General features: G+C 54.7%; 1 protein-coding gene and 20 non-coding genes across 21 annotated transcripts; 9 read left to right on the top strand and 12 right to left on the bottom strand.

Moving 5' to 3' along the window:
• Positions 1 to 1,535: 1,535 nt before the first annotated feature.
• TRNAS-CGA (transfer RNA serine (anticodon CGA)) lies at positions 1,536 to 1,617 on the bottom strand. The gene has a single exon. It is a non-coding gene; the product is annotated as a tRNA-Ser (tRNA).
• Positions 1,618 to 1,744: 127 nt separating this feature from the next.
• On the top strand, positions 1,745 to 1,816 carry TRNAP-AGG (transfer RNA proline (anticodon AGG)). Its single transcript has one exon. It is a non-coding gene; the product is annotated as a tRNA-Pro (tRNA).
• Positions 1,817 to 2,117: 301 nt separating this feature from the next.
• TRNAA-CGC (transfer RNA alanine (anticodon CGC)) lies at positions 2,118 to 2,189 on the bottom strand. Its single transcript has one exon. It is a non-coding gene; the product is annotated as a tRNA-Ala (tRNA).
• A 560-nt stretch (positions 2,190 to 2,749) lies between these two features.
• Positions 2,750 to 2,821, bottom strand: TRNAA-UGC (transfer RNA alanine (anticodon UGC)). The gene has a single exon. It is a non-coding gene; the product is annotated as a tRNA-Ala (tRNA).
• Positions 2,822 to 7,590: 4,769 nt separating this feature from the next.
• Positions 7,591 to 8,969, bottom strand: LOC136292924 (beta-keratin-related protein-like). Its single transcript, XM_066189215.1, has 2 exons — positions 8,938 to 8,969; positions 7,591 to 8,293 (listed from the first exon to the last, which is right to left on the bottom strand). The coding sequence occupies exon 2, from the start codon at positions 8,271 to 8,273 to the stop codon at positions 7,986 to 7,988; it is 288 nt and encodes a 95-aa protein (XP_066045312.1). The 5' UTR covers positions 8,274 to 8,293; positions 8,938 to 8,969; the 3' UTR covers positions 7,591 to 7,985.
• Positions 8,970 to 12,930: 3,961 nt separating this feature from the next.
• TRNAS-GCU (transfer RNA serine (anticodon GCU)) lies at positions 12,931 to 13,012 on the bottom strand. Its single transcript has one exon. It is a non-coding gene; the product is annotated as a tRNA-Ser (tRNA).
• Positions 13,013 to 13,611: 599 nt separating this feature from the next.
• On the bottom strand, positions 13,612 to 13,685 carry TRNAT-AGU (transfer RNA threonine (anticodon AGU)). Its single transcript has one exon. It is a non-coding gene; the product is annotated as a tRNA-Thr (tRNA).
• A 351-nt stretch (positions 13,686 to 14,036) lies between these two features.
• On the bottom strand, positions 14,037 to 14,108 carry TRNAA-UGC (transfer RNA alanine (anticodon UGC)). Its single transcript has one exon. It is a non-coding gene; the product is annotated as a tRNA-Ala (tRNA).
• Positions 14,109 to 14,452: 344 nt separating this feature from the next.
• On the bottom strand, positions 14,453 to 14,524 carry TRNAP-AGG (transfer RNA proline (anticodon AGG)). Its single transcript has one exon. It is a non-coding gene; the product is annotated as a tRNA-Pro (tRNA).
• Positions 14,525 to 14,809: 285 nt separating this feature from the next.
• TRNAS-CGA (transfer RNA serine (anticodon CGA)) lies at positions 14,810 to 14,891 on the top strand. Its single transcript has one exon. It is a non-coding gene; the product is annotated as a tRNA-Ser (tRNA).
• Positions 14,892 to 16,029: 1,138 nt separating this feature from the next.
• On the top strand, positions 16,030 to 16,101 carry TRNAA-UGC (transfer RNA alanine (anticodon UGC)). Its single transcript has one exon. It is a non-coding gene; the product is annotated as a tRNA-Ala (tRNA).
• Positions 16,102 to 16,356: 255 nt separating this feature from the next.
• Positions 16,357 to 16,438, top strand: TRNAS-UGA (transfer RNA serine (anticodon UGA)). Its single transcript has one exon. It is a non-coding gene; the product is annotated as a tRNA-Ser (tRNA).
• A 550-nt stretch (positions 16,439 to 16,988) lies between these two features.
• TRNAA-CGC (transfer RNA alanine (anticodon CGC)) lies at positions 16,989 to 17,060 on the bottom strand. Its single transcript has one exon. It is a non-coding gene; the product is annotated as a tRNA-Ala (tRNA).
• A 1,122-nt stretch (positions 17,061 to 18,182) lies between these two features.
• On the top strand, positions 18,183 to 18,254 carry TRNAP-CGG (transfer RNA proline (anticodon CGG)). Its single transcript has one exon. It is a non-coding gene; the product is annotated as a tRNA-Pro (tRNA).
• Positions 18,255 to 18,495: 241 nt separating this feature from the next.
• Positions 18,496 to 18,567, top strand: TRNAA-UGC (transfer RNA alanine (anticodon UGC)). The gene has a single exon. It is a non-coding gene; the product is annotated as a tRNA-Ala (tRNA).
• A 272-nt stretch (positions 18,568 to 18,839) lies between these two features.
• Positions 18,840 to 18,911, bottom strand: TRNAP-AGG (transfer RNA proline (anticodon AGG)). The gene has a single exon. It is a non-coding gene; the product is annotated as a tRNA-Pro (tRNA).
• A 613-nt stretch (positions 18,912 to 19,524) lies between these two features.
• TRNAS-CGA (transfer RNA serine (anticodon CGA)) lies at positions 19,525 to 19,606 on the bottom strand. Its single transcript has one exon. It is a non-coding gene; the product is annotated as a tRNA-Ser (tRNA).
• Positions 19,607 to 19,883: 277 nt separating this feature from the next.
• Positions 19,884 to 19,955, top strand: TRNAP-AGG (transfer RNA proline (anticodon AGG)). Its single transcript has one exon. It is a non-coding gene; the product is annotated as a tRNA-Pro (tRNA).
• Positions 19,956 to 21,411: 1,456 nt separating this feature from the next.
• On the bottom strand, positions 21,412 to 21,493 carry TRNAS-GCU (transfer RNA serine (anticodon GCU)). Its single transcript has one exon. It is a non-coding gene; the product is annotated as a tRNA-Ser (tRNA).
• Positions 21,494 to 21,628: 135 nt separating this feature from the next.
• On the top strand, positions 21,629 to 21,701 carry TRNAM-CAU (transfer RNA methionine (anticodon CAU)). Its single transcript has one exon. It is a non-coding gene; the product is annotated as a tRNA-Met (tRNA).
• Positions 21,702 to 21,882: 181 nt separating this feature from the next.
• Positions 21,883 to 21,964, top strand: TRNAS-GCU (transfer RNA serine (anticodon GCU)). Its single transcript has one exon. It is a non-coding gene; the product is annotated as a tRNA-Ser (tRNA).
• The last annotated feature ends 93 nt before the right edge of the window (positions 21,965 to 22,057 follow it).

Genomic DNA, 22,057 nt, shown 5'->3' with positions numbered 1-22,057 from the left:
GGCAGGGGGGCACTGGGTGCCCAAAAGAAGGGCTCGTCCGGGAGTTGAACCTGGGACCTCTTAGAACCCTAAGCGAGAATCATGCCCCTAGACCAACAAGCCATAGTGCATTGCACACCCTGCAGTGCCCCTCTGGCCCACCACACCCCAGACACTTCCCCACTGCCTGGCAAAACGCTGCTCCACACACGTGCTGCCACATCAGGCCCTGCCTGCACAGGGACACCATGCACACACACCTCTACAAACCTTTACAGCCCTTCCACACCTCACACATGCCACCAACTCATACTCCCAACACTGCTCACTGCACTCCCCCCTAACCACCCCCTCCTCCCGGTCCCGGCACCATAGGACCCCATGCACGGATAGCAAAGGCACTTTGTGCATGGACAGCTCCTGGCACACGGACGTGACCATTTGCTGCCACTGAGGGCAAGTGGCAGAAAAAGCACTGGCCATTCCAACTGCTGCAAATGGCCAGCGCGGGGCATTTTATGGAGGAAAGAGGGGCTGGGAGCGAGACATGCTGGATCTGGCACCTCGTGGCCACAGCAAGAGGCACCTCCCTGCTCCTAGAGTGTGAGATGCTGCACAGAGCCCCAGCTGCCTCATCGGGCAGCTCCAGGTGATCCAACGAGCACCCCACATGGCTCCTTGTACACTCCACTCCCATTCAGTCACCACATAATTTCCTCACTGGCACAACCACAGATTCCCTCTGGCAAAGTCACTGGCATTTGGATCCTTAAAACAATTTAATCACGGCACAGAAACACAGGAGCAGCTCAAGATGGTGAGTCTGGGAAGGGACCCTGAATGAAGGTATCCCCACCCCAGCATCCCAGGGTTCCCTCCCTGCCCTTGTGCAGGGGGATGTAGCTCACTGGGAGAGCGCTTGCTTTGCATGCAAGAGGCCCTGGAATCCACCTCCAGCATCTCCATATCCTTTTGCCTTCCCAGACCCCTTTCTGCTGGATGCAGGGCTGTCAGAGCTCCCTAGGAAAGGCCTTGCGCTGTGTCCTGGCACCTCAAGCCTGTGTAGAAATGCCCCAGGCTCTTTCCCTCCCTTCCCGGAGGCTGCAGGACACTGGGGCATTTTGTTTTCCTTCCCCACGAGTCTCGGGGTGCCTCTAGAGGTGAACATCGGTGCTGGGAGAAGCAGCTGGGAAGGAGGGGCTGGTGGTGCCCAAAACCTCTTCTGGGAGCTGGACAAACGAGGCTGGGTGCACTGCTCTCCCAGGGATGTGGGCCAGGGCGATAAGGGGGCATCCACTCAGCAAGACGGGACACTGTTCCACCTCCCTCAGTATCTTTTTCCTCACCTCTACCGGGTCTGCAAAACCTGGAGAACCCCGGGTGTGCCACTGCCCAAGGGGCATCATAATCTCTGCCTGGGCCATTGAGCTGCTCCCGAGGGTGAAGCGGGGCTCCTCTGGCTGCCAATGTCCTTGCCATATCAGCTTCTCCCGGGAGCCCCAGCGAGGGCACCCGAACACTCCCAGCGGGGGAACAAGGCGTTCGGTAAAACCCATCGCTGTGAGCAGGATTCGAACCTGCGCAGGGAACCACTATTAGATCTCGAGTCCAACGCCTTCACCCCTCGGCCATCACATCCCAGGCCCTGTGGCTGGGGGGACACCCTTGCGCCGGGCTGGACCGCGCCACGTTTTTCTGGGAAGGGGGGGAAAGTGTCCGGGATATCCCGGGAGAGAACGAGGTTGTAGGATAACTCGGGCACTCTGGCTCGTTGGTCTAGGGGTATGATTCTCGCTTAGGGTGCGAGAGGTCCCGGGTTCAAATCCCGGACGAGCCCTGCTTTTTTTGGGCACTCGTCTCCGGATTCCGGGCAGGCGTGAGGCGACGCTGCCTTGCACAGGGCCACGGGGGGCCCCATACGGCCCGGCCGTGGTCGGGATTGGACCCCTCCTGAGTGGAGAAGGCGCTGTCAGGGCAGCGGGGACGGCAGAGCGTGGGGTCGGCGCTGCCATTTGGACCGCGGGTGGGAGGCACGGCCATGGTGCAGGGAATCTCCTTTTTGGAAAAGCCTGATATAAAAGGAGTTTAGCATCGCCGCCTCGTGGAGGAAGTGGGGAAAAAAACCCCCACAAAACAGCTGGAGATGCTGGGGATTGAACCCAGGGCCTCTTACATGCGAAGCAAGCGCTCTCCCACTGAGCTACATCCCCTACTGTAAGTTTTTTGGAGAGGGCACATTCTCCTGGTACTGCAGGGTTTGTGTTTACCTAGCAAAAGTGCGGTTTGAATAAGAGGCATTACAGCCACCCCACAGGGTGGTGTTCACAGGGAGATGGGGGGATGCAAGGGATGATCATATCGCACCACGTAAGAAGAGAGAAGTAGGGGTGCAGTCCCCAAAGGAGAAGCTGTCCTAACAAAGGGTTGTCTCCAAAGCCGGGGCTTTATCCAAAGGAGGGGTTGCCCCCAAAAAGGAGGGGTTATATCCAAAGGAGCATTTATCCAGGAGTTGAGCTCAGCATCTCTTGCACCCAAAAGCGCAAGACACCTATCCCTACACCAACAATCTGAAGTGCTGCACCCCTTTTGCCTCCCCAGCCCTACAGTTTGGATTTTGGGGTACAGCTGAGGCTGTGGTTTTCCCCAGCACACCCACAGCCTTGAGGAGGAATTTCCAGGCCAGCCATGCCAGGAGGCAACCCCAGGGCCTTTTGAGGGGACTCTGGCAGCCCTGCACCCAGCAGGGGGGAGTCTGAGGAGGCAAAAGCCATGGAGATGCTGGGGGTTGATCCCAGGGCCTCTTGCATGCAAGGCAAGTGCTCTTCTGCTGAGCTACATCCCCTGCTCCAGCAACACTTTGCTGCCTACCCTTGATGAGAACAGCCGAGGGGTCTGTGGTCTGACCCGGAATGCTGCAACCTTCCCAGAAAGAGAAGTCTCGCAAGAAACAACCTTCTAGGGGTCTCGGGCAGTTCTCTGGCCACCGGGCAGCCTTAGCAAGGCACAGCCTGTGGCTGCAAGTGATCAGCTCTTAGCAGTGATTTCAGCTCTGCCTTGCGAGGCGATCCCAGGCTGACACAGAGACAGAGAGACGGGAGAGTCATGTGGAATTCCACAGGGTAGCCTTTATTGTCCAACACCCTGTGAAGGGGGACAGGGATGACACAGCTCCCTCCCAAACTGGGCAGAAGCTGGCGGATTTATAGGGGAAAGCAAGGGTGGTACCAAAGGGGAAAAACCAATGGGTTAGAAGTAATCTACATATATCAGAGCATTATGGATACTCGCCATGACCAGAGAGAACAGCCTCTTCTAAGGGGTATCTCTCCCGGGGACAGTTGAGGTAAGCTTACCACATTCCATTGAAGGGACATCCCTCCAGGGCAGAGGCTTGGCAGGCTCATCTGCCTCTGCACCTTGAGGCTCCCATACTGCCTACTGGAATTTGCCTAGGCAGGACATGGGACTCGGTCTGTACCAATCCATGTCATAGCCCCACAGATCCCGGTGTGGCTTTGGGACAAAGGACAGGAGCTGTGAGTGCTGGGTAACCAGCAAATTTCTCCATCTGCTATTTTTTCCCAGCTCCCATGGGGGTCAGCAGGGTGCTGGTGCTCCTATGGATGCCATGGGGTCACAGCTCCAGTGCAGGACATACGGAATTTTTCAGGACACAGTTCCTGAGGATTGGGCTGCACCTGTGCATGTAGCTGTACTGGGGCAGGAAATGAGCTGCTGCAGGAGCTCCAGCTGCTGGGGACCCCCCTTCACACACAGAGAACAGCGCAAAGAGATGATTTGCAGACAGCAGTGAGCCTCCAGTGCAGACTGTAACACATGGCTGTGCCAGAGCAGAGATTCCCCCCATCCAAACTCCCTGAGCTGACCAAGGGGAACTGGGAGGATGGTTCAGCCACAGCCTTTCATATCACAGAGGGGTGGAGGGGAGCAGGCAAGGGAAACACTGCACCCTGTGATTTCCAGGTCTTGTAACCCCCCCATAGATACCCAGCTCCTTCAACCACATAACCAGTGCTGACAGGAGCTACTCCACAGAACAATAACTAAATCACCCTTCTCCACTTTGGGAGGTATGCAGACACCCCTCAGCAAACGAGAAATAACAGCCCTGAAATGTTTAATCAAACAATTCTTGACTTTAAAACTTAGATATCCTCCCAGGACCATGCAAACCGTTGGGATTTGGGCTCCACTTTCATTGCCGTCATCCCAGTCTCTCCCTGAGGGCTGCCCTCCACAGCAAAAGCTCAGAGCAGAGGATGGTGTAGGACAGCCAGAAGCAATGTCTGCTGGTGCTGTGGGCACGGTGTGACACACTGCTGGTGGAGCCAATAGCGCTGCAGGATGCAAGTCTTGTGAGCCCCAATCCCACAGGGAGCACCAGGAGGGCCAGACCAGGATGCTGTACCTTTTAATTTGCCTGCTTCTTCCCCCATGACTCAGACATTTGGGAAGCCTGTTATTTTCCTGTTTCATGGGATCTCCAGCCCTGGGGAAGAGCCAGAGCCCTTGGCAGAGCCACTGTCTGTCTGGCTCCACAGGTGTGGCAGGGAGGGCACCCTTAGCCCCTGCCCTGTGCTTGTTCCATGGATATCTGGGGTGGGATATCCTCAGTGGTGGCCTCTCTATCGTTATTATTATTCGGGACTGCTTCAATAACGATGTACTCCAAATCATCTTGGAGGGCTTAAAAGCAAAAATTTATTCAGAGGCACATCCTTTTATACAGTGTTTCAGTACAATGAATATTACTGGTCATTTGGAACAACACCTCTCAACTGTTTCTTACAAGTAAACAACAACCAGGCAAAAAACACCACCTGCTAATGGTCCTTCACCTTCCAAGGATTGTTTTTGATTCTTCTTTACAATTTCTCAGGCCAGTGTGAGAAAGTTATGTGACTTGATTTCACACAGACTCAGACTCTGCTGTTGCTGCCTGAAGCCTAGAAATTCCTCTTTGACCACTGTCAGTTCCCACAGCCTCTCCTCCCTCTTATCCTGGCCATGCATCCACTTTCTCTCCCCTTCCTCAATCTGGAAGACTGCTCAAAGCTCCATCCAGCCTGGCCTTGAACACATCCAGGGACTGGCCACACAAGACCCATCTCTCTGCCTGTCATGTCTACAGACTTCCAGCTCCAGGGGCTCTGTCTCTCACCTGGCTAGCTCCAGGTGTGTCCCAAAGTTCTCTGGCCAACAGTCCTTGCCCCAGTGAGGGGGATAAGGGATACTACCCATTGCTGCAGCTCACTCTCACAGCACTGCCCTCAGCCTAGTGCCCCAGTGCTGGTCTGAGATACAGCTTTTGCAACCCAGTAAAGGCACAGGTGGTGGATCTGTCTCTTCATCCTCTCCCACTGCTGTGACACACCACAGTTTTTTCTCCTCACCTGCATGGACAGAGAAGCTGCAGATTGATGTGCTGTGTTGACCCACCAATGATCCAGCCACCACCAATCCTTCCAGCCCTATCACCAGCACCATGGTGTTTGGGGCTTCCATAGTATCATAGAATATCCTGAATTGGAAGGGACCTATAAGGATCATCAAAGTCCAACTCTTGGCTCTGCACAAGACACCCCAACAATCCCACCCTGTGCCTGAAATCATTGTCCAAACCCTCTTGGATCTTTGGCAGCCTAGGGGCTGTGCCCATTCCCTGGGAAGCCTGGTCAGTGCCCCACCACTCTCTAGGGAAAGAACCTATTCCTAATCCAGCCTAACCCTCCCCAGGCAAAGTCTCCATTACGAATGGTCCCACTCACTTGCTGTTCACAGCAATCTCCCCTTTTCCACCACAGCTCTCTGAGCATGTTCCTCCACATATCATGACTTCCCCTCTCCTTCTCACCTCATCCACCCCCATGGTGGGAAGGTACCCATCCTTCAGGAGCCTGAGGATCTGAGTGACCACAGGGAGAAGGTTTCCTCCAAGATCATGAAGCAGCTGAGGGAAGATGGGAAATGGGTAGGAGACATGAACCTCAACAGGCACAGCAAGAGGGTGGCACCTGGGCTATACTGCAGGTTCTTTTCAAAAATGCTTCTGCTACCTTTGAATGCTATAGGTAGGCAATGCTGGGACCAAATCCCACGACCCAGCTATTTCCCTCCATATGCTTCCACCTGCTGAGCATTATTTTTCATCCCTGTCTTGTTATGTAGCTCTGTGTTTCTCACTGGAGCCTTTAGCTGTGCTGCTCTACAGAAACCTGTATTTAGGGCCTGATCAGCAGGTCTGGGGGGTCCTGCCTGGGGCGAGGGCTGGCTTGGGGGGGAAATGGGGTGAATTCAGGACTGTTATTGAGCTGGGAGCCAAGGAGACACACTGGAGTCAAGGCTCCCATGGGAGACAGAGTCCGCAGACCCTCAGGATAGGGAGCCCTGAAAGGCACCAAGGTCCTCATTTCCCCGACCGTCTGCACAAAGACATCACAATTTTCAAGTCAAATCAAGGAACTGTGTAGGTTTTTGGAGACATTGTATTTTCAGAAAAAAACAAATTACAATCTGTATAGCCTCACCAGTGGAGTCATTCAGTGCAAAGCTACATTAAAAAATGTCATTATTCTGACCACCTGCTCCCCCCTGGACCGTTTGGTGTTGCAGGCTTGGGGAAGGCAGCTGCACAAGGCCCAGAAACCTGCAGCTTCCCAACAAAACTTCTGCTGAAATTCCAGAGATTTTTGTAATTTTTTATTCAAAATTTTGCATCTTATCTCTGCAGACAGTTTCCAAAGCTGGGATAAAAATATTTGAGCAGTCCCTGGAAGGACACCTCCCTTTCCCTGGTGCACTGGCTGCTGAGCAATTGCCATGTAAATTTTCTCCAAATTAGGAGCACTTCTGCAAAGATCTCCTGAACAATAAAACCAGTTGGGCTTGATCAAAGGCTTTTGATGATCAATAGGCTTTCAAGCTCAGCATAATCCCTCATTATAAACACTCACAAGCTTTATGCAAATACTCCTATTCATCCTTCAGCTTTCCAGCTGAAAAAGTTCAGCTGGATGATCCATGGCATCTTAAAAAGAGGCTGTTGAGAGGCTTTACTCCATTCATGACATCTTCCAGAGACTCCAGTGTCCCCTATCCATAAAGCAATTATTGTCTCCTCTTTTTCACTCTTCACTGTCACCCATTAAACACTGGGTGAGCTCGGCATAGGATGCCCATCCAAAGGACCCCATCTCCCAAGAATCCCACTTCTACCTTTATCCCTGACTCCACATTCACCCTCCTTTGCTCAGCCCCTCCCAAAATCACTGCAAAATACAGGGTAGATGCCATTTTGAAATGTCAAACTTTCCTTGAGGGAACAGGCAATAAAGTCTGCTCCTGAGGGAATTCCTCCCTGAGCAGGTGCTTGCCATGGGGCAGAAGGAGAGATTTCCAGGATGGTCTCAGCAAACCACACACTTCTGTCAGCACAAGGAAGAGCTGGGCAGCAGACACCCTTATTTCATGTAAAAACCAGACCTCCCCAACTGCAACAAGCTGCCTCCAGAGGAGATCACCCCTCCAGACTCCTGAACAAAGAACAACAGAAGACTCAGGGTATGATACAGCAAGTCTTTAATGAGAAGGAGAGTGAACCAGTTCAGAGTACAAGTGTGTTTCCAGCACTCATTAAAGAAATGGATAAACCCCACTTTGGGACAAGCTGATCCCTACAAGGTGTCCCCTCGCCCCCTGCCCCATGACTATCATCTGCCATCTACAGCCTGCTAGAAGCATTTATTTCCCAGCCAGCAGCAAATGTTGAGTAGAACATGGAAAGATAAAGACTTAGTGAGATAAAGGTGTACAGAGGCAATGGTCTGGAGTGACGAGCTCACACAGCTCCTGTCCTCCTGGGGCAACTGCTGGGAAGCCCAGGGACATCTCCTTAATCCTCTTCCCTAGTCTTGGTCGTGTGCTTCACTTGCCCTTCCTGACCACACCACTGGCACTGGCAGGAGGAGGAGCCCGCCAGGGACACTCTACAGCCCAGTGCCCAGGCACAGCAGTCCCGCCTTGCCCAGTCCCCGGGAACCCACGGGGATGCCGCAGCAGCGCAGGTAGCTCCCGACCGCTGCCGACGCTGTGGAGCCCACCGTGGTGTTCTGCGGGAAGGAGCTGAGGATGGGCCCGGGTAGTGTGACCATGACCGTGGGTGGCTGGATGAAGGTGGTGGAGTCCCCACAGCGGCGGAAGCAGGGCTGGTTGCAGCTGGTAGCCAGGGGCCGGGGACCACAGGAGGAGGGCAGGCACAAATCGTAGCAGGACATGGCTCGGCAAGGATGTGCACCTGAAAGCCAGAGCCAGGATGTAAAGAAAGGCAGAGGCCAGTCTGTCCCTGCTGAGCCCTCACGCAATACCTCCCATAATAAGAGGCATGGGTGAGTGAGCTAGAGGGCGAGTTTGGATGGTTTGGAAACACCAAAGGAAGGCTTCCCCCTGCCTCACCCCATAGACCGCTTGGGAGAATGAGGGGAGTTTGGTTTGAGCAGCAGATGGGTCTGGGAAAGTTGGAGGCACCAGGTCCTGGGACCAGAGAGCAGACCCACTCCTGCCCTGAGCTGACAAGGAGCCTTTGGCAAGCAAGGTGCTCACAAGATGCATCTGGTTAAAGCAAAACCCACTTAAATCAACACAACATGAGCTGAGCCATCCCATCCCAAAATATAAGGGACCTTTGATGCCCGTCCACGGACAGGGACACATTGATCTCTACAACCCAGGCATGCCCTATTCTAATTTGTTTTCCTCCTTCAGCAAGGAAAATCATGCAGGGTGCAACTGATTATGTGGTTGCAGACCCTGTAAGCCCTGCATCCTGCAACCCCTTGCACTCTTTATTTTAGGGCAGAAGTACCCCCTTCCCTGATGTCCTGTGCAGCTGGAAGGGAGGAGGGAGGGGTGGGGAAGGGGATGAAGCCTGTCTCAACTTACCCAGATGGAGGTGGCAGTGGCAGCAGCTGGAGCAGGTGGTGGGGCCGAGCACTGTCCCCGCAGTTTTATAGGGTGGCCCAGCCCCCCAGGGGAGTGGGTGTGTGCTTTCCACCTGAAACTCCCCAACAACCAGCAGTTTTCTCCTGGAAAGCTCCCCCGACTGATTAAACAGTTCCCTCTTTCATCTCTTATGTTTTGCTTCCATGTAATACTGAGTAAGATTGAAATGATTCGGGCTACAGGCATTAATTACCTTCCTTCCTAAGGCCAAGGGACATTTTAGGTCTTTATGCCACCAGGGAGGAGAGTGTTTCAGCAGAATTTAGGGCAGACGTATCCCCACCTTCCTCTCAGCACAACCAATTCAGTTCCCAGGTGCACCTGGTGCATCCCTGAGACCAGGGATGTAAACTGAATGTGAGGAACATCCCTTTGGAGTGAAATTCCGTGCCAGGAGTCTCACGGACGGCAGGAAATCTGAGGGGCTGCAGGAGTGAGGATATGAGCTATGTGGACACAGGGACCTGACCTAGCCCAGCATGAGCAATTTGTTATGGGTTTGAATGCACTTAGAGGATTTTTTTGTTTGTTTGTTTTTGGTTTTTTTGTTATTATTTCTCACACCTGGGGTATGAGTCCTGCTTGGAAGGCACATCAGATTTTAAAAGCAAAGTCATCATGGGCTCTGAAATCCACCCCCACAGGTGACACATGCCTAAACTGGCTGATTTTGTGCAGGGAGCTGACTTCCAAGAGCCCTTCCATACTGCTCTGCGGATAGGGTACTAGCAGTGAGCCAGAAGGTCACAGGTGTCCTTCCTCCTGATGGAGTGACATCAACAAGACAGGGTTAATTACAGTAATTGCAGGCTTCAGTGTGACACCGGATCACTCTGCTGGAAGCCTGTCAGCTACTAAACATAGCAAACATCCCAACCTGCACTTAAATATGAATCACCCACACAGTGGGGAGAGGCAGATGCTGATGTGGTCCCAAGCAGGACCATGTTGAACCATCATGAGCTCTAGGGGCAAGGAAAGTTTGAAAAAGGCTTTTCATTTCACACCAGCAGAGCCCAGTTAACAGTACAAACATCTCCTGCCCTGGAATAAACCCTGACAGTACTGGGACACATGTACTATGCATGTGTGGGGCTGTCAGCATCCTGCTAAAGACGTGCCTTGTGGGGTTTGGGGGGGTCATTTGAGTTCTTGAGATGACTTGGCCATGATGGATCACGCTGAATGGTTCCTAGTGACTCCTCTCTGCCCTGCCTGTCGAGGCAGCAAAGCCTTTCCAAGGTTCTGAGGTCTAACTCAGCTATTTCTTAACATCATTCTGGAAAGGGAAAAAGGAAATCAGGTTTTCTGAGGTTCAGCAGAGGACATGGGCTTCAGAGAGAAGCAACCTAGCAGCTCCTGAAGTGAGGCGGAACACTGTGGGTTCATCATTCATAATCTCTTTAATGGCGACTTGGCAAGCAGGAAAAGATGAGATTTCAGTTTAAGCTTTACTGTGATGTGTTTTGCACCACTCTTGAATAATAACTCGATGCCACAAGAGCACCTTGGACCCACAGCCTGAGAATCAAACCCTTCTTCTACCAGTCTGGTTTTCTTTCTTTTTTTTTTTTTGGTGTGCTTCTATTCAGTCCCGTGATCTCAGGAAAACAGCCCTTCCTGGGTGACTCCCTTCCAGGCACAGGGTGGGATATTCTGAACTGCAGCTTCACTGTGTGTTTCAGTTTTGAATTCCAGTTTAAGCATTTGAGGTTCTGCTCACGTTGGACTGTCACATCCCAGAATAATATCGATGGCTGCAGTGATGCTTGGGATAAATGCAGTGGGGCACTCAGAAGGGGAATGTTGTTGAATGTGAGCAGATCTGTGGACTGAAACAAGTCCTTTTCATAGAAAAGATAGCAGGGGAAACAAAAGGCACATGTTAGGAAGTTAAAATAATCAGATTTGTGTAATGATTGAATTTTTTAAAAGGAAAACAATAGAGGAAAGATATTTGGGAGATAAACAAAGACTGAATTATCCAACCCATATTCATTTCAGGGAATGAGCACTTTCTGCTTCAGATGTGACTTTCTCTGGAGGAACCTCAAACCTGAGAAAATTTCACCAAACCAAACATGTTGGATTCATTTTCTTAACTGTTGCATGGATCCAGGATGTGTGGCCACCTCAGCCCTGCCCCTTTCTGCAGGTAAGGACAAGAAAAATATGGCCCAGGATCAATTATTCATGTGTTTCCCTTCCTATCACCAGCCCCAGCAGCACTTTGCAACTCCATTTTCCCCAATTTGCATTTTGATTTCCAACAACCCAAGGGCTGGATGTGTCCAAGACTGGCTGGAGGGCGAGAGCTTGCCCATGTCCTAAATTTTCTCCTGAAAACCAAAGGCAAGGGCACATCATGAAGCAGCAATAGACCTACAGCATCCTGTCTCCAAGGAATGTCTGCACGCAGGGCGCTCATCCAGGGCTTGTCTCCCGGCAGCAGAACAGTCAGGGACCACTCCCAGATGGCTGATGGATGAGTGGGACCTGCCAATGACTGAAGGCAGAATCTTGATGCAGCCAGACCCAGGCACAGAGCATTCTGGCTGCTTGTGTCCTTGTCAGAGCAGACTTGGGGTGCTCCAGGGCCACTGTGTGCAGCCCAGGGAGCAGAGCCCAGCTGGTGGCACTGGGGAGAGCCAGGCTCCAGCTGCCAGGTGCTGTCCCGGGGCTGCAGATGATCTAGTTCCATGCTGCCACAGGATCCCTGTAATTGTCAAGTCCCTGGGTGGGCTGATGCCCCACAGCACCACCAACAGTGGCACATTCCTTTCAGGAAGATTTGTCACTGCTCACCAGGACAGGGACATGTCTGTGCCAGGGCAGGGTTGAAGGGTATCCCAAGGGAATCAGTGAGGATCCTCTCCTGGCTGCCTGTACCCTGCAAATCTCGGGTCCCAGCCTGTGAGAGCAATTCCCCTGCCATGCACCGCCATAGCCCAGCACCCACCACCCCAGCCCATTTCACCATCTCCAGTTGTAACTTGGTCTGGACCCAAACCCATGTATTTTTTCCCAGGAAATCTCCCAGAGATCCCTTGGAGGGCACCTGGCTGTCCAGGCAGGGACATCACCCTTTCCTGGGGTGGCTGAGCTGGACAAGCACCACAGCATCTCTTGGGAGTGGAATGGAATCAGTGTTTCCCCACACGGTTTCTGGCTCAGGAGATGTTGATGGAGGGAAGCAGCTCCTCACTGGTCCCCCGGAACATTTCCCCAAGGCATGGGAAGGAAATGTAAGCACAGGAAAGGTTAAAAAGATGTGGGCAGCTAAGCCTGAGCATCCTCACCTTGCATTGAAGCCATGGCATTGCTTGGCCATGTTCTCATCAGTGGAAAGGAATAGAAGGGAGAAGGGAAAGCACTGGCAAGACTGGCATGGTACCTTTTGCCAGGTGCCTCAAAGCACAGACACTGCCAAATGCAGGGGTTTCCTCTCTGCAAGACCACTTAGATTCCAGAGGCAGTTTTACCTCTTTCCTCTTTATCTTGCCATAGGTTACACTCTTCTGTCTCCATGAACCTCCACTGTGAGCATTGCTCCAGGCACAGGAGGGAGCTGCCAGCGCCCAGCAGCTCTGCCATCCCCAGAACAAGCACCTCTGGCACATGGCAGAGATGTCCAGGGCAGGCGTTGGCTCCCATCGGCATCCCTGGAGATGCCCAGTCCTGACCTTCCCTGCCTACAGTTCAGTGCTCCTGGAGAAGAGGTGATAGGATGGCAGGAGGGAGGCTGGCAGGTGGGCTGGGGCACTGCACAGACGGGTCACGCCACTCTCTGAGCCCCCAGGAGCAGGTTCAGCCCGTGGGTCCAGAAGCAGATGAGGTGTGTATTTGACACAGCAGAGCAAAACAAGGAGAGGAGGAGGATACTGCGCGGGCTGCGCCAAAAAATCCACCTCGGGAGGGCGGTTCTGGAAGATCCGACGAGGGTGGGATTCGAACCCACGCGTGCAGAGCACAATGGATTAGCAGTCCATCGCCTTAACCACTCGGCCACCTCGTCCCCTATACCAGTAAGTCTTTTTAGCACAATGATTTAGCAGATTTTGCTTTTGCTTATTTTTGCCCACAGGCAGCAATACTGGAGCTGGTTCTTTAGGGTGTCCTTTGGTGAGCAAGGCAGGGCAGACAGAGCCCTGGCAGCCCCTGTCACAGCGGGGCAGGGAGACAAGCAAACGTTTGTGATTCATTTGCCCCTCTCTCTGTTCCCTTCTGTGTTCATGGGGTGGTAAAGGGTAACGTGGCATTTATTGTTGCCATAAAAACGCATGCACCAGGCATCTCCATTACTCACCCACACCCAGCCTGTGTCCAGAGGATTTTCCTACATGATTCAGCACCGGTTGTGCAAAGCAACCAGGAAGATGGTGGGGGTCCAGACAGCATACAATGTATCTCTTATTTCCCAAATTCCCTGGCTTCTGAAAACAGTTCAGGCCATCTCTCCCATGTGAGGAGAAAAGGGAGAAGAAGCAACACTTTACTCCCAGAGTAGAGTCGGGGGGGACAGAGCACTGGGGACTGACAGTGCTCAACGAAGGACAAAGACCCCCAACAGTGCCCCTAGTTTAGGGCAGGGAGGAAAAACATCCCTCCATGCTGAGGCACCACTGGGAGTCGAACCCAGGATCTCCTGTTTACTAGACAGGCGCTTTGACCAGCTGAGCCATGGCGCCTACTAGTAGAGTTGTTATTTTGGGTGCTCCTTGAAACACCTGATCTTCTGCCTACATGTTGCACACTGTTGCCCAAGGTTTGGGGTTCCTCACTCGCAAACCCCATCTCTTTTTGCTGCTGGGAACACTCCTGGTGCTGACCCAAGGCTCTGGCACAGGAGCCCAACATATCCTGCAAGCACCACAAGCTGGGTTTGAGGGTCTCCAGGCCCTGCAGGGACATGCTGACCCTTCCCATTGCCCTGGCAGAGCTGTGCCACCTGCCACCCTACACTGCCCTGACATGACAGCCTCAGCCTCATCTCCATGTCTGAGGTGCATCAGGGTTGGGTCCAGAGAGGCAAAAGGACATGGAGATGCTGGGGGTTGATCCCAGGGCCTCTTGCATGCAAAGCAAGCGCTCTCCCACTGAGCTACATCCCCCTGATGACAGGCTCTGCCCTGGCCTTCTCCTTCCTTCGGGAAAATGCCTGTGTCTTGCTGCCTTCCCCTGCCTCCCGAGCTGGGGAAAGGGGATTCAGGCACTGGCGGTCCCTCAGGTGTCACTGGGCTCGTGACGGGTTTGGAAGAGGGGCAATAAGTAGGGCAGAGCAGGGAGGTGATTTTTCCAGGCCCAGAGGTCATGTAAAGGACCGAAGGTAGGTGTGCCAGAGCTGTGTGGGCCGGCTGCAGTGCCGGCCGGGGCGGAGGTGGCAAGCGGGAATGCGGGGGCATGTTTGCGGCGTGGTGAGCTGTGTCGGTGGAGAGCAGTGGGTGTGAAAAAAGCAGGGCTCGTCCGGGATTTGAACCCGGGACCTCTCGCACCCTAAGCGAGAATCATACCCCTAGACCAACGAGCCACGGCACGCTGTTTCTCCCGCGCCCCCCCCTCGCCCGGCCCTGCCGCTGCGCCCACGCCGCTGCTCGGGAACCCCGGACCGGGGCTGCTCCCTCCGCACGGCCCGCGGACAACACTGCGCCATCACAGCTGCGCACATGGCCCGCACAGCCCGGACACCCGCTGCCCGCACTCCCGGACACTCCTCCGCACTCCCGGACACTCCTCCGCACCCCGCCCCGCTGCCCGCCACAGCGCGCCGCTGCCCGCGCCGCCCGCGTGCCTGATCCCCCGATATGTTACCGGGGCTGTGATGGCCGAGGGGTGAAGGCGTTGGACTCGAAATCCAATAGGGATTCCCTGCGCAGGTTCGAATCCTGCTCACAGCGATGTGTTTTACCAGCCTGGATGGCAGTTCACCTCTGTATTGTTCGTTGCATCTTATCTATCCCCTCCTGCTATCAGTGGATATGTAGTAGCATCGTAGGACAGGGTGCCATGGACCACCGCCTCAGAGGCTAGGGGAAATGAAATTCTCCTGTCCCAGGAAGCGGGAGTACCGGAAGAGGTTGGGACCTCCCCCCCCGCCCCGGGTGTCAGGGATGGAATTATCTCCTTTTACCTATGGGCCAGCTAGGACACGTGCAGGCTAAGAACAATGGGGCCAAGGTGCCCAACAATGCAGGTCTGGGGTTTGTTTCCATCTTCAGGTATGAAGAGACGTGGGTCTCACTCCCAGAGGAATCGTCCCTTTGGTCAGAGTCTGTCTTTTTTTTCTCTGGAGGTACAGAGCTCTCTGGGGTTTCCCCTTGTTCCCCTCCAGTCACTGCAGCTTGGGGCTGGGCAGGATGAGTGGGGCAGCTCGGGAGACTGGCATGGGGTGTAGGCACCCACTCTGCACGATTGCTGTCCCCCCCACCCCCTGGGGCTGCCACGCAGGCAGCACCAGCACTTTTTGCAGGGGTTTGTGGGGCTCTGCCAGCCCCACGACCAACAGGGAGGGAGAGGCAAAAGAACATGGAGATGGGGATTGATCCCAAGGCCTCTTGCATGCAAGACAAATGCTCTCCTACAACCCCCTGTGCAAGGGCAGGGTGGTGGCCAAGAGTCCCCACTGTCTTCGTGGTCCACCTGCCCCTGTGGCCACTGGATCTAGGGAAGTTATGCACCATGGACACCTCCAAATGCCAGCCCCACCTCCTGGGCACATTAAGATGGGTTTCCTTGTTCCCGGCTGTGCCAAGGAGGGTGGCAGCATCAGCCACCCTCCTCAACTCCCAGAATTGTGGGGCACAGATCTGGGGCATGATTCTTATTTAAAGTGTAAAAGGTCCTGGATTCAGCTACTGGGTGAGCCCACCTTTTGGGTACTTACCTGCTTTGGCACTTGGGAGTGTGTGCCCCTTCCAGCCAGGAAGGAGCTGGGTGCCCATTCCTGGCTGGGTAGGTAGGATGGACCTCCAAGGCTGTCAGTGCATGCCCCAGGGATAAGCGGACTCAGTCAGGACCTCTCCCTGCCTTGCACAGGGGGATGTAGCTCAGCGGGAGAGCGCTTGCTTTGCATGCAAGAGGCCCTGGGATCAACCCCCAGCATCTCCATGTTCTTTTTTCCCTCCAAGAGCTGTTGTATCCCTGGGCATCCTTGGAGGGTGCTTTCCTGTGCTTCCTGTCTCATGGCCAAGGCACCTGAATTTTTTCCAGCCATCAGTAAATATCCCTGCATGTTCTCTTTTCCTGACCCTCAAGGTGTGGGTACTGGGGCTGAGCAGGGCCCCTCACCAGGCTGGGGGATAGCATGACCTGAGGCAAAGTGGGGTGTTGTGGCTCTCCTCACCTCAGTGACTCACATCAGTGGCTGTGATGGCCGAGGGGTGAAGGCGTTGGACTTGAAATCCAATAGGGATTCCCTGCGCAGGTTCGAATCCTGCTCACAGCGATGGGTTTTACCCACGACTGGATGATGAGGTGGAGTGTTAGGGTAATTCCTTTGCTGAGGATTTTGATCCCGAGAGGGGAGTGGACAGGGAAGGTTCGTGCTCTTGTAGTGGGCACTGGTGGGCTAATGGACTCTAGGCTCAGCTCCTAGATGGCCCCTCCTTTTGGGCACCTGTGGCCGGGCATGACCTCTATGGTGCCAGGGCGACGATGGGGAGGCATTGCCTGGCACAGCAGGGCACAGACAGCCTCCCCAGCTAGGTGGACCCTGGGCTGGGATAGTCCCATCACTGCCAGGAGCATGTTGTTGCATAGTGCCCGTGGGCAAAGGCACAGCTCAGCCGTGGCTAGGGCTGGTCCCCTCCTGGGTTGGGAAGGAGCTGGCAGGGCAGTGGGGGACGGTTGATTGGGGGCCATGCTACCACTGCAGCCTCAGGGGGAAGCTCTGTCATGGTGCATCCCCCACCTTTGGGGAGCCCTTCCAGAGGTAGATGTGAGTTTATCATCACTGGCCCGTGGAGGAGGTGGATTTGAGGAGGGGGAAAAAAAGTTGGAGATGCTGGGGCTTGAACCCAGGGCCTCTTACATGCGAAGCAAGCGCTCTCCCACTGAGCTACATCCCCTGTCTGGGCGTGGTGTTCTTGGGGGCTGTGCTGACCCCCTGCTCCTTGTGGCCCCATTTTGAAACCAGGCAGGTGCAGCCCATAACCATGCTGTGTTGGGCAGAGTGGGAGCTTCAGATGAAGTTTAGAAACACCCACTGAATTATGAGGTGCAGAAAGGAACCCCTGGTTTTTTAAACTTTTCAGGGAGGAGCCTGGGTGTGGCTGAATCCAACCTTAGCTCCAGACTTTGTCAGAGTTTTATCTCTAAAATATTGTATAGCTGTATATATATACAGCTTTATCCCACAGGATTAAAAATAAAGCAGATATACAAATATATATGATTTATTATGATGATTTGACAAAAAAAAATCTTAATCAGAATTATTTACTACACAATATAGGTTATATAAACAACTTTTACTATATAGTGCACTGTGAAGGAATATTGAAGCAATTATATTAAAGCAAAGGTATTAAAGCTACCAAAACAAATTATTAAGTAGAGGTTGATGTTTCTCACCCAGACCAATGACTGGGGGCAAATCTCTTTGGTTCAGCCTTAAGGAGTGACCTTTAGGAGGGTCCCCACTCCAGGGGGAAATCTCCACACATACACTTCAAGAAGGAATCTGTCAGAAAACCCTGCCATTCAAATATGGGACTTTTATACTTTTATAGTATAAGAGGATGGACTGTGAGCCAGATATGTCCAGAGCAGCTGTGCCAGCTCAACAGCTTTAGTAAAGTTATCAGTAATATTACTTGTTTGTTCCTTTATCCAGGTATTTTACCAGATCTACTATACCTTCATCTCACTATCAAGATGTTTAAATTTGGGATTGATGAGTCAGGCCGGTTTCAACTTTATTCAACAGCAAAAGCAGTGTGACTCCTTTTTCTTCATTTAACATCGATACTTTCAGAAATAGAGCATTGTTTGAGTTGTTTCCTCCATTCCAGGCAGAGCGACCTGCTACATATGCCCAGGTAACATCCCCACAGCCAGGGAAGAACAAGGGTGACTTCTCAACGGTGACCATCCATCAGAGACAAAGTTACCACTGGTCCCATCTCACCCCAGGTTGTGCTGTGAGTACTCAAGCTGGAAAAAGAGTTTTCTGGGATAGGGGTTTGTGTGGCTCGTTGGTCTAGGGGTATGATTCTCGCTTCGGGTGCGAGAGGTCCCGGGTTCAACTCCCGGACGAGCCCTTCTTTTGGGCACCCACGTGCCTAGGGACGTGGTGGGGCCAGTGCGGGAGTGGAGAGAGGGAAGCAGTGCTTGTAGAGCAGGGATCGGCACAGTGTTTTGGCTGGGAACGTCCATAAACGAGGAGGGGTGCCTTGGAAGCAGCAGTGGGGAGGGTGGAGTTCAGCCTGTGACAGTCGGGTTTAGAACCGTGGGGGCAGAGTGGGGCGAGGGGAGTTGGCCAACCCACCTTGTTTTGCACAGGGGGATGTAGCTCAGCGGGAGAGCGCTTGCTTTGCATGCAAGGGGCCCTGGGATCAACCCCCAGCATCTCCATGTCCTTTTGCCTCTCCAGATCCCATCTGATGCACACGGGGCCACCAGAGACCTCCCAGATCCGCCCTCAAAGTACCGTTGGGGCTGCCTGTGGGTACGCCTGACCTAGGGTTGCCTCCTGGCACCCCAAGGCAGGCAGCGAGGAAATGCCCGCAGAGATTTCCCTCCCCACCCCGGTGCTGTAGAGAGTGCAGACACGCAGTGTCCCTTCCCCACGGGGTGCCTTGGGGGGACCAGCCGGGTGGCAGGGGGGCACTGGGTGCCCAAAAGAAGGGCTCGTCCGGGAGTTGAACCCGGGACCTCTCGCACCCTAAGCGAGAATCATACCCCTAGACCAACGAGCCACGGTGCCCTGTATGCCCTGCCTTCTCAACCCCCTTGCTGCTGGTGGTGGGGCTTGTCAGAGCTCCCCGGGAAAGGCCTGGTGCTGTGTCCTGGCATCCCAAGGCTGTGTAAAAATCTCATGGCTCTTTCCCTACCCTGCCTGGAGACTGCAGGGCACAAGAGGCCTTTTTAAAACTTTTTTTTAAGCCCCCACGGAGCTCAGGGTGTCTCTTGGGATGAACATCCATGCTGGGGAGAGCAGTTCAGGAAGAGGAGGAGGATAGTGGGTGCCAAATAGGCAGATTCATCCAAGAGCTGAATCCAGGACCGCTTGCACTCTAAAACGAGAATTGCACACCCGGACTAATGAGGTGGGGTACACTGCACCCCCAGGGATGTGGGACATGGCTATGAGGGGGAATCTACTCAGCATCCTGGGAACATATTCCACCTGCAGTCTGCAAAACCTAGGGAGTCCGGGGGTTACCAAAGTCCCGCCCTGGGCCATTGAGGTGTTTCGAGGGAGAAGAGAGGGTAGATAGGGCTGGGGGTGCTCTGGCTGTTTACGATGCTCCTGTAATTAGCTCCTCCCCGGACCCCCAGCGGGGGATCAGGGCGTTAGGTAAAATCCATCGTTGTGAGCAGGATTCGAACCTGCGCAGGGAATCCCTATTGGATTTCGAGTCCAACGCCTTCACCCCTCGGCCATCACAACCCCGGTAACATAGCGGGGGATCAGGCACGCGGGCGGCGCGGGCAGCGGCGCGGGCAGCGGGGCGGGGTGCGGAGGAGTGTCCGGGAGTGCGGAGGAGTGTCCGGGAGTGCGGGCAGCGGGTGTCCGGGCTGTGCGGGCCATGTGCGCAGCTGTGATGGCGCAGTGTTGTCCGCGGGCCGTGCGGAGGGAGCAGCCCCGGTCCGGGGTTCCCGAGCAGCGGCGTGGGCGCAGCGGCAGGGCCGGGCGAGGGGGGGGCGCGGGAGGAGCAGCGTGCCGTGGCTCGTTGGTCTAGGGGTATGATTCTCGCTTAGGGTGCGAGAGGTCCCGGGTTCAAATCCCGGACGAGCCCTTTTGTTTTGGACATCACCACCCTGCGTCCCAGCCTGGCCGCTGCGGAGCCCGACGGGACCCGGCCATCGACTTTTACCCCTCAGGGGCACCCGCAGTGCGGGGGCTTTGAGCTTAAGCGTGGCACAGAGAGCGTCACACGGGGCTGTGCCCTGTCCCTGGAGTCTGCATTCGTACTGCAGAGTTGACCCTATTTTTGAGTTGGCAGCAGGATGGGAATGGGCTGGGAAGGAAGGGCTGTGTCTGTGGCCATGGGACACCCCTGGCAGTGGGGCAGGTGGGGGCCGTGGTTCAGCTGATCAAAGCGCCTGTCTAGTAAACAGGAGGTCCTGGATTCGACTTCCAATGGTGCCTGGGTCTGGGAGGCTGGTTTTACTCCCTGGCCCAAGTTGGGGGCACTGATGGAGGTTCCCCACTGCCCCCGTTTGCCTCTCACAATGATGATGCTGACTCAGAGCACTTTGGGTGCATGCTTTTACTGAAAGCTTATTTCAGGGTCCCTAGGGTCCCCCGCTGGACGTAGCAATGACAAAGGCATCATTCTTACCCCAGAGCCACTCCTGTCCCTGCTCCTTGGCGCCTCAAGCCGCACAAGCAGCAGTAGGATCTGTTTCCCTGGCTGTGGCTGCTCAGCCCACAGCCCACCCTCCAGGCTCCTACACCTGGCAGGCTTGGCTGGAGGGACCTAGTAGCATCTCAGGTACCTTCCCAGGGTGCCCAGACCTGTCCAGTGGTCAGGATGAGCCACAAGAGAGGGCTAATCCCTGCTGGGTGGGGAGAAGGGAGCTGTTTGGATCGCTCTTCAGGTGGGTCACCCAGAGCTACACCAAGCATCCCGGTGCCAGTGGGGGCTTGGGCTGGTGTAGGGTCAGGGCACTCTCCTCTGCTCCTCTGGGCTCCCACCACATGCGGGATGGGATTTGCATTGTGCCTTTTGCCCTTTCTTTGCTGCTTTTTCCCAGTTACGATTGGGCATAATCACCAACAACTCTGATGGGAAAAACCCTCCTATACCTTCTCTGCCTGCTCTCCCCACAGTATCCAGGGTATCCGTCCATGGTTTCACACTTCCTTTGTCCCGGTTTACTTCTCTATTGCACTCTCAGTTTCGGAACTTCATTGCCTGACTGCTCAACAGCCACTTTCGGTAGTAATCGCTCTTGTAAGGATTTCTCGGTGCTTTCTTTTCCACCACTCTTGGGTAAGAGACTTCCAGGGTCCTCCACATAAGGACCCTGGCTGGCCCTTTAAACACTACGTCAATCTCTCCTGCCATCCCCTTCCAAAAATCTCCAGAGCACGCGTGACTCTTGATCCTGGCGAGGACGCAGATGCCAGGGTAGACCAGGCACTTGCTAGTACCATTTCTCCTCCCGCCCCCGCCGAGTCCCCGTGTGCCGCGAGAATCCAAGCCCACCCCGAGGATGCCCAATTCCCCCCGCGCGGGAGCAAAATATCGACGAGAGTGGGATTCGAACCCACGCGTGCAGAGCACAATGGATTAGCAGTCCATCGCCTTAACCACTCGGCCACCTCGTCCCGCTGCGGAGGCCTGTCGCCCCCTGCCGGACTGATGCAGCCGTTGCAGCCCCTTCCCGCCCTGCTCTGGGACCCGTCCTGGTCCTGTCGCCTGCTCGCATGCTCGAGGCCCAGCCGGGAAAGCACGCTCTCGACGCCCTCTTAGCGCAGTAGGCAGCGCGTCAGTCTCATAATCTGAAGGTCCTGAGTTCGAGCCTCAGAGAGGGCAACGTTTTGGGATTTTTTGGGGGGTTTTCTTTGCCTCCCCGCGGCCAGGCGAGCTGGCTCCGCAGTGCGCCCGGCCCGGGCACTAACGAGCCCTTGGTCCGGCCCCCGCGGCAGGCGGTTCCCACAAGGCCGGACCCTCACGGGCGGGGGGCGGGCGGAGGCGCGGGGGCGGCACGCGGCGGGACGAGGTGGCCGAGTGGTGAAGGCGATGGACTGCTAATCCATTGTGCTTTGCACGCGTGGGTTCGAATCCCACCCTCGTCGGGATTTTGCTGCTGCCCTGGGTCCTCCATCCACAGGTGAACGATATGGAGGAGGCCGGGAGCGAGACCAGCCCCCCGCACTGGTACTCCAGAA

The sequence above is a fragment of the Chamaea fasciata genome, unplaced genomic scaffold (genome assembly GCF_029207755.1).
Source record: "Chamaea fasciata isolate MVZ Bird 193981 ecotype frontalis unplaced genomic scaffold, bChaFas1.0.hap1 SCAF_8, whole genome shotgun sequence".
Taxonomy (NCBI): Eukaryota; Metazoa; Chordata; class Aves; order Passeriformes; family Sylviidae; genus Chamaea; species Chamaea fasciata.
The sequence above is the reverse complement of the archived record's forward strand: the minus strand, read 5'-3'. Positions and strand labels throughout refer to the sequence as shown.

Coding starts and splice junctions, on each gene's coding strand:
- LOC136292924 (XM_066189215.1), bottom strand. CDS start 8,273: ATGTCCTGCTACGATTTGTGCCTGCCCTCCTCCTGTGGTCCCCGGCCC.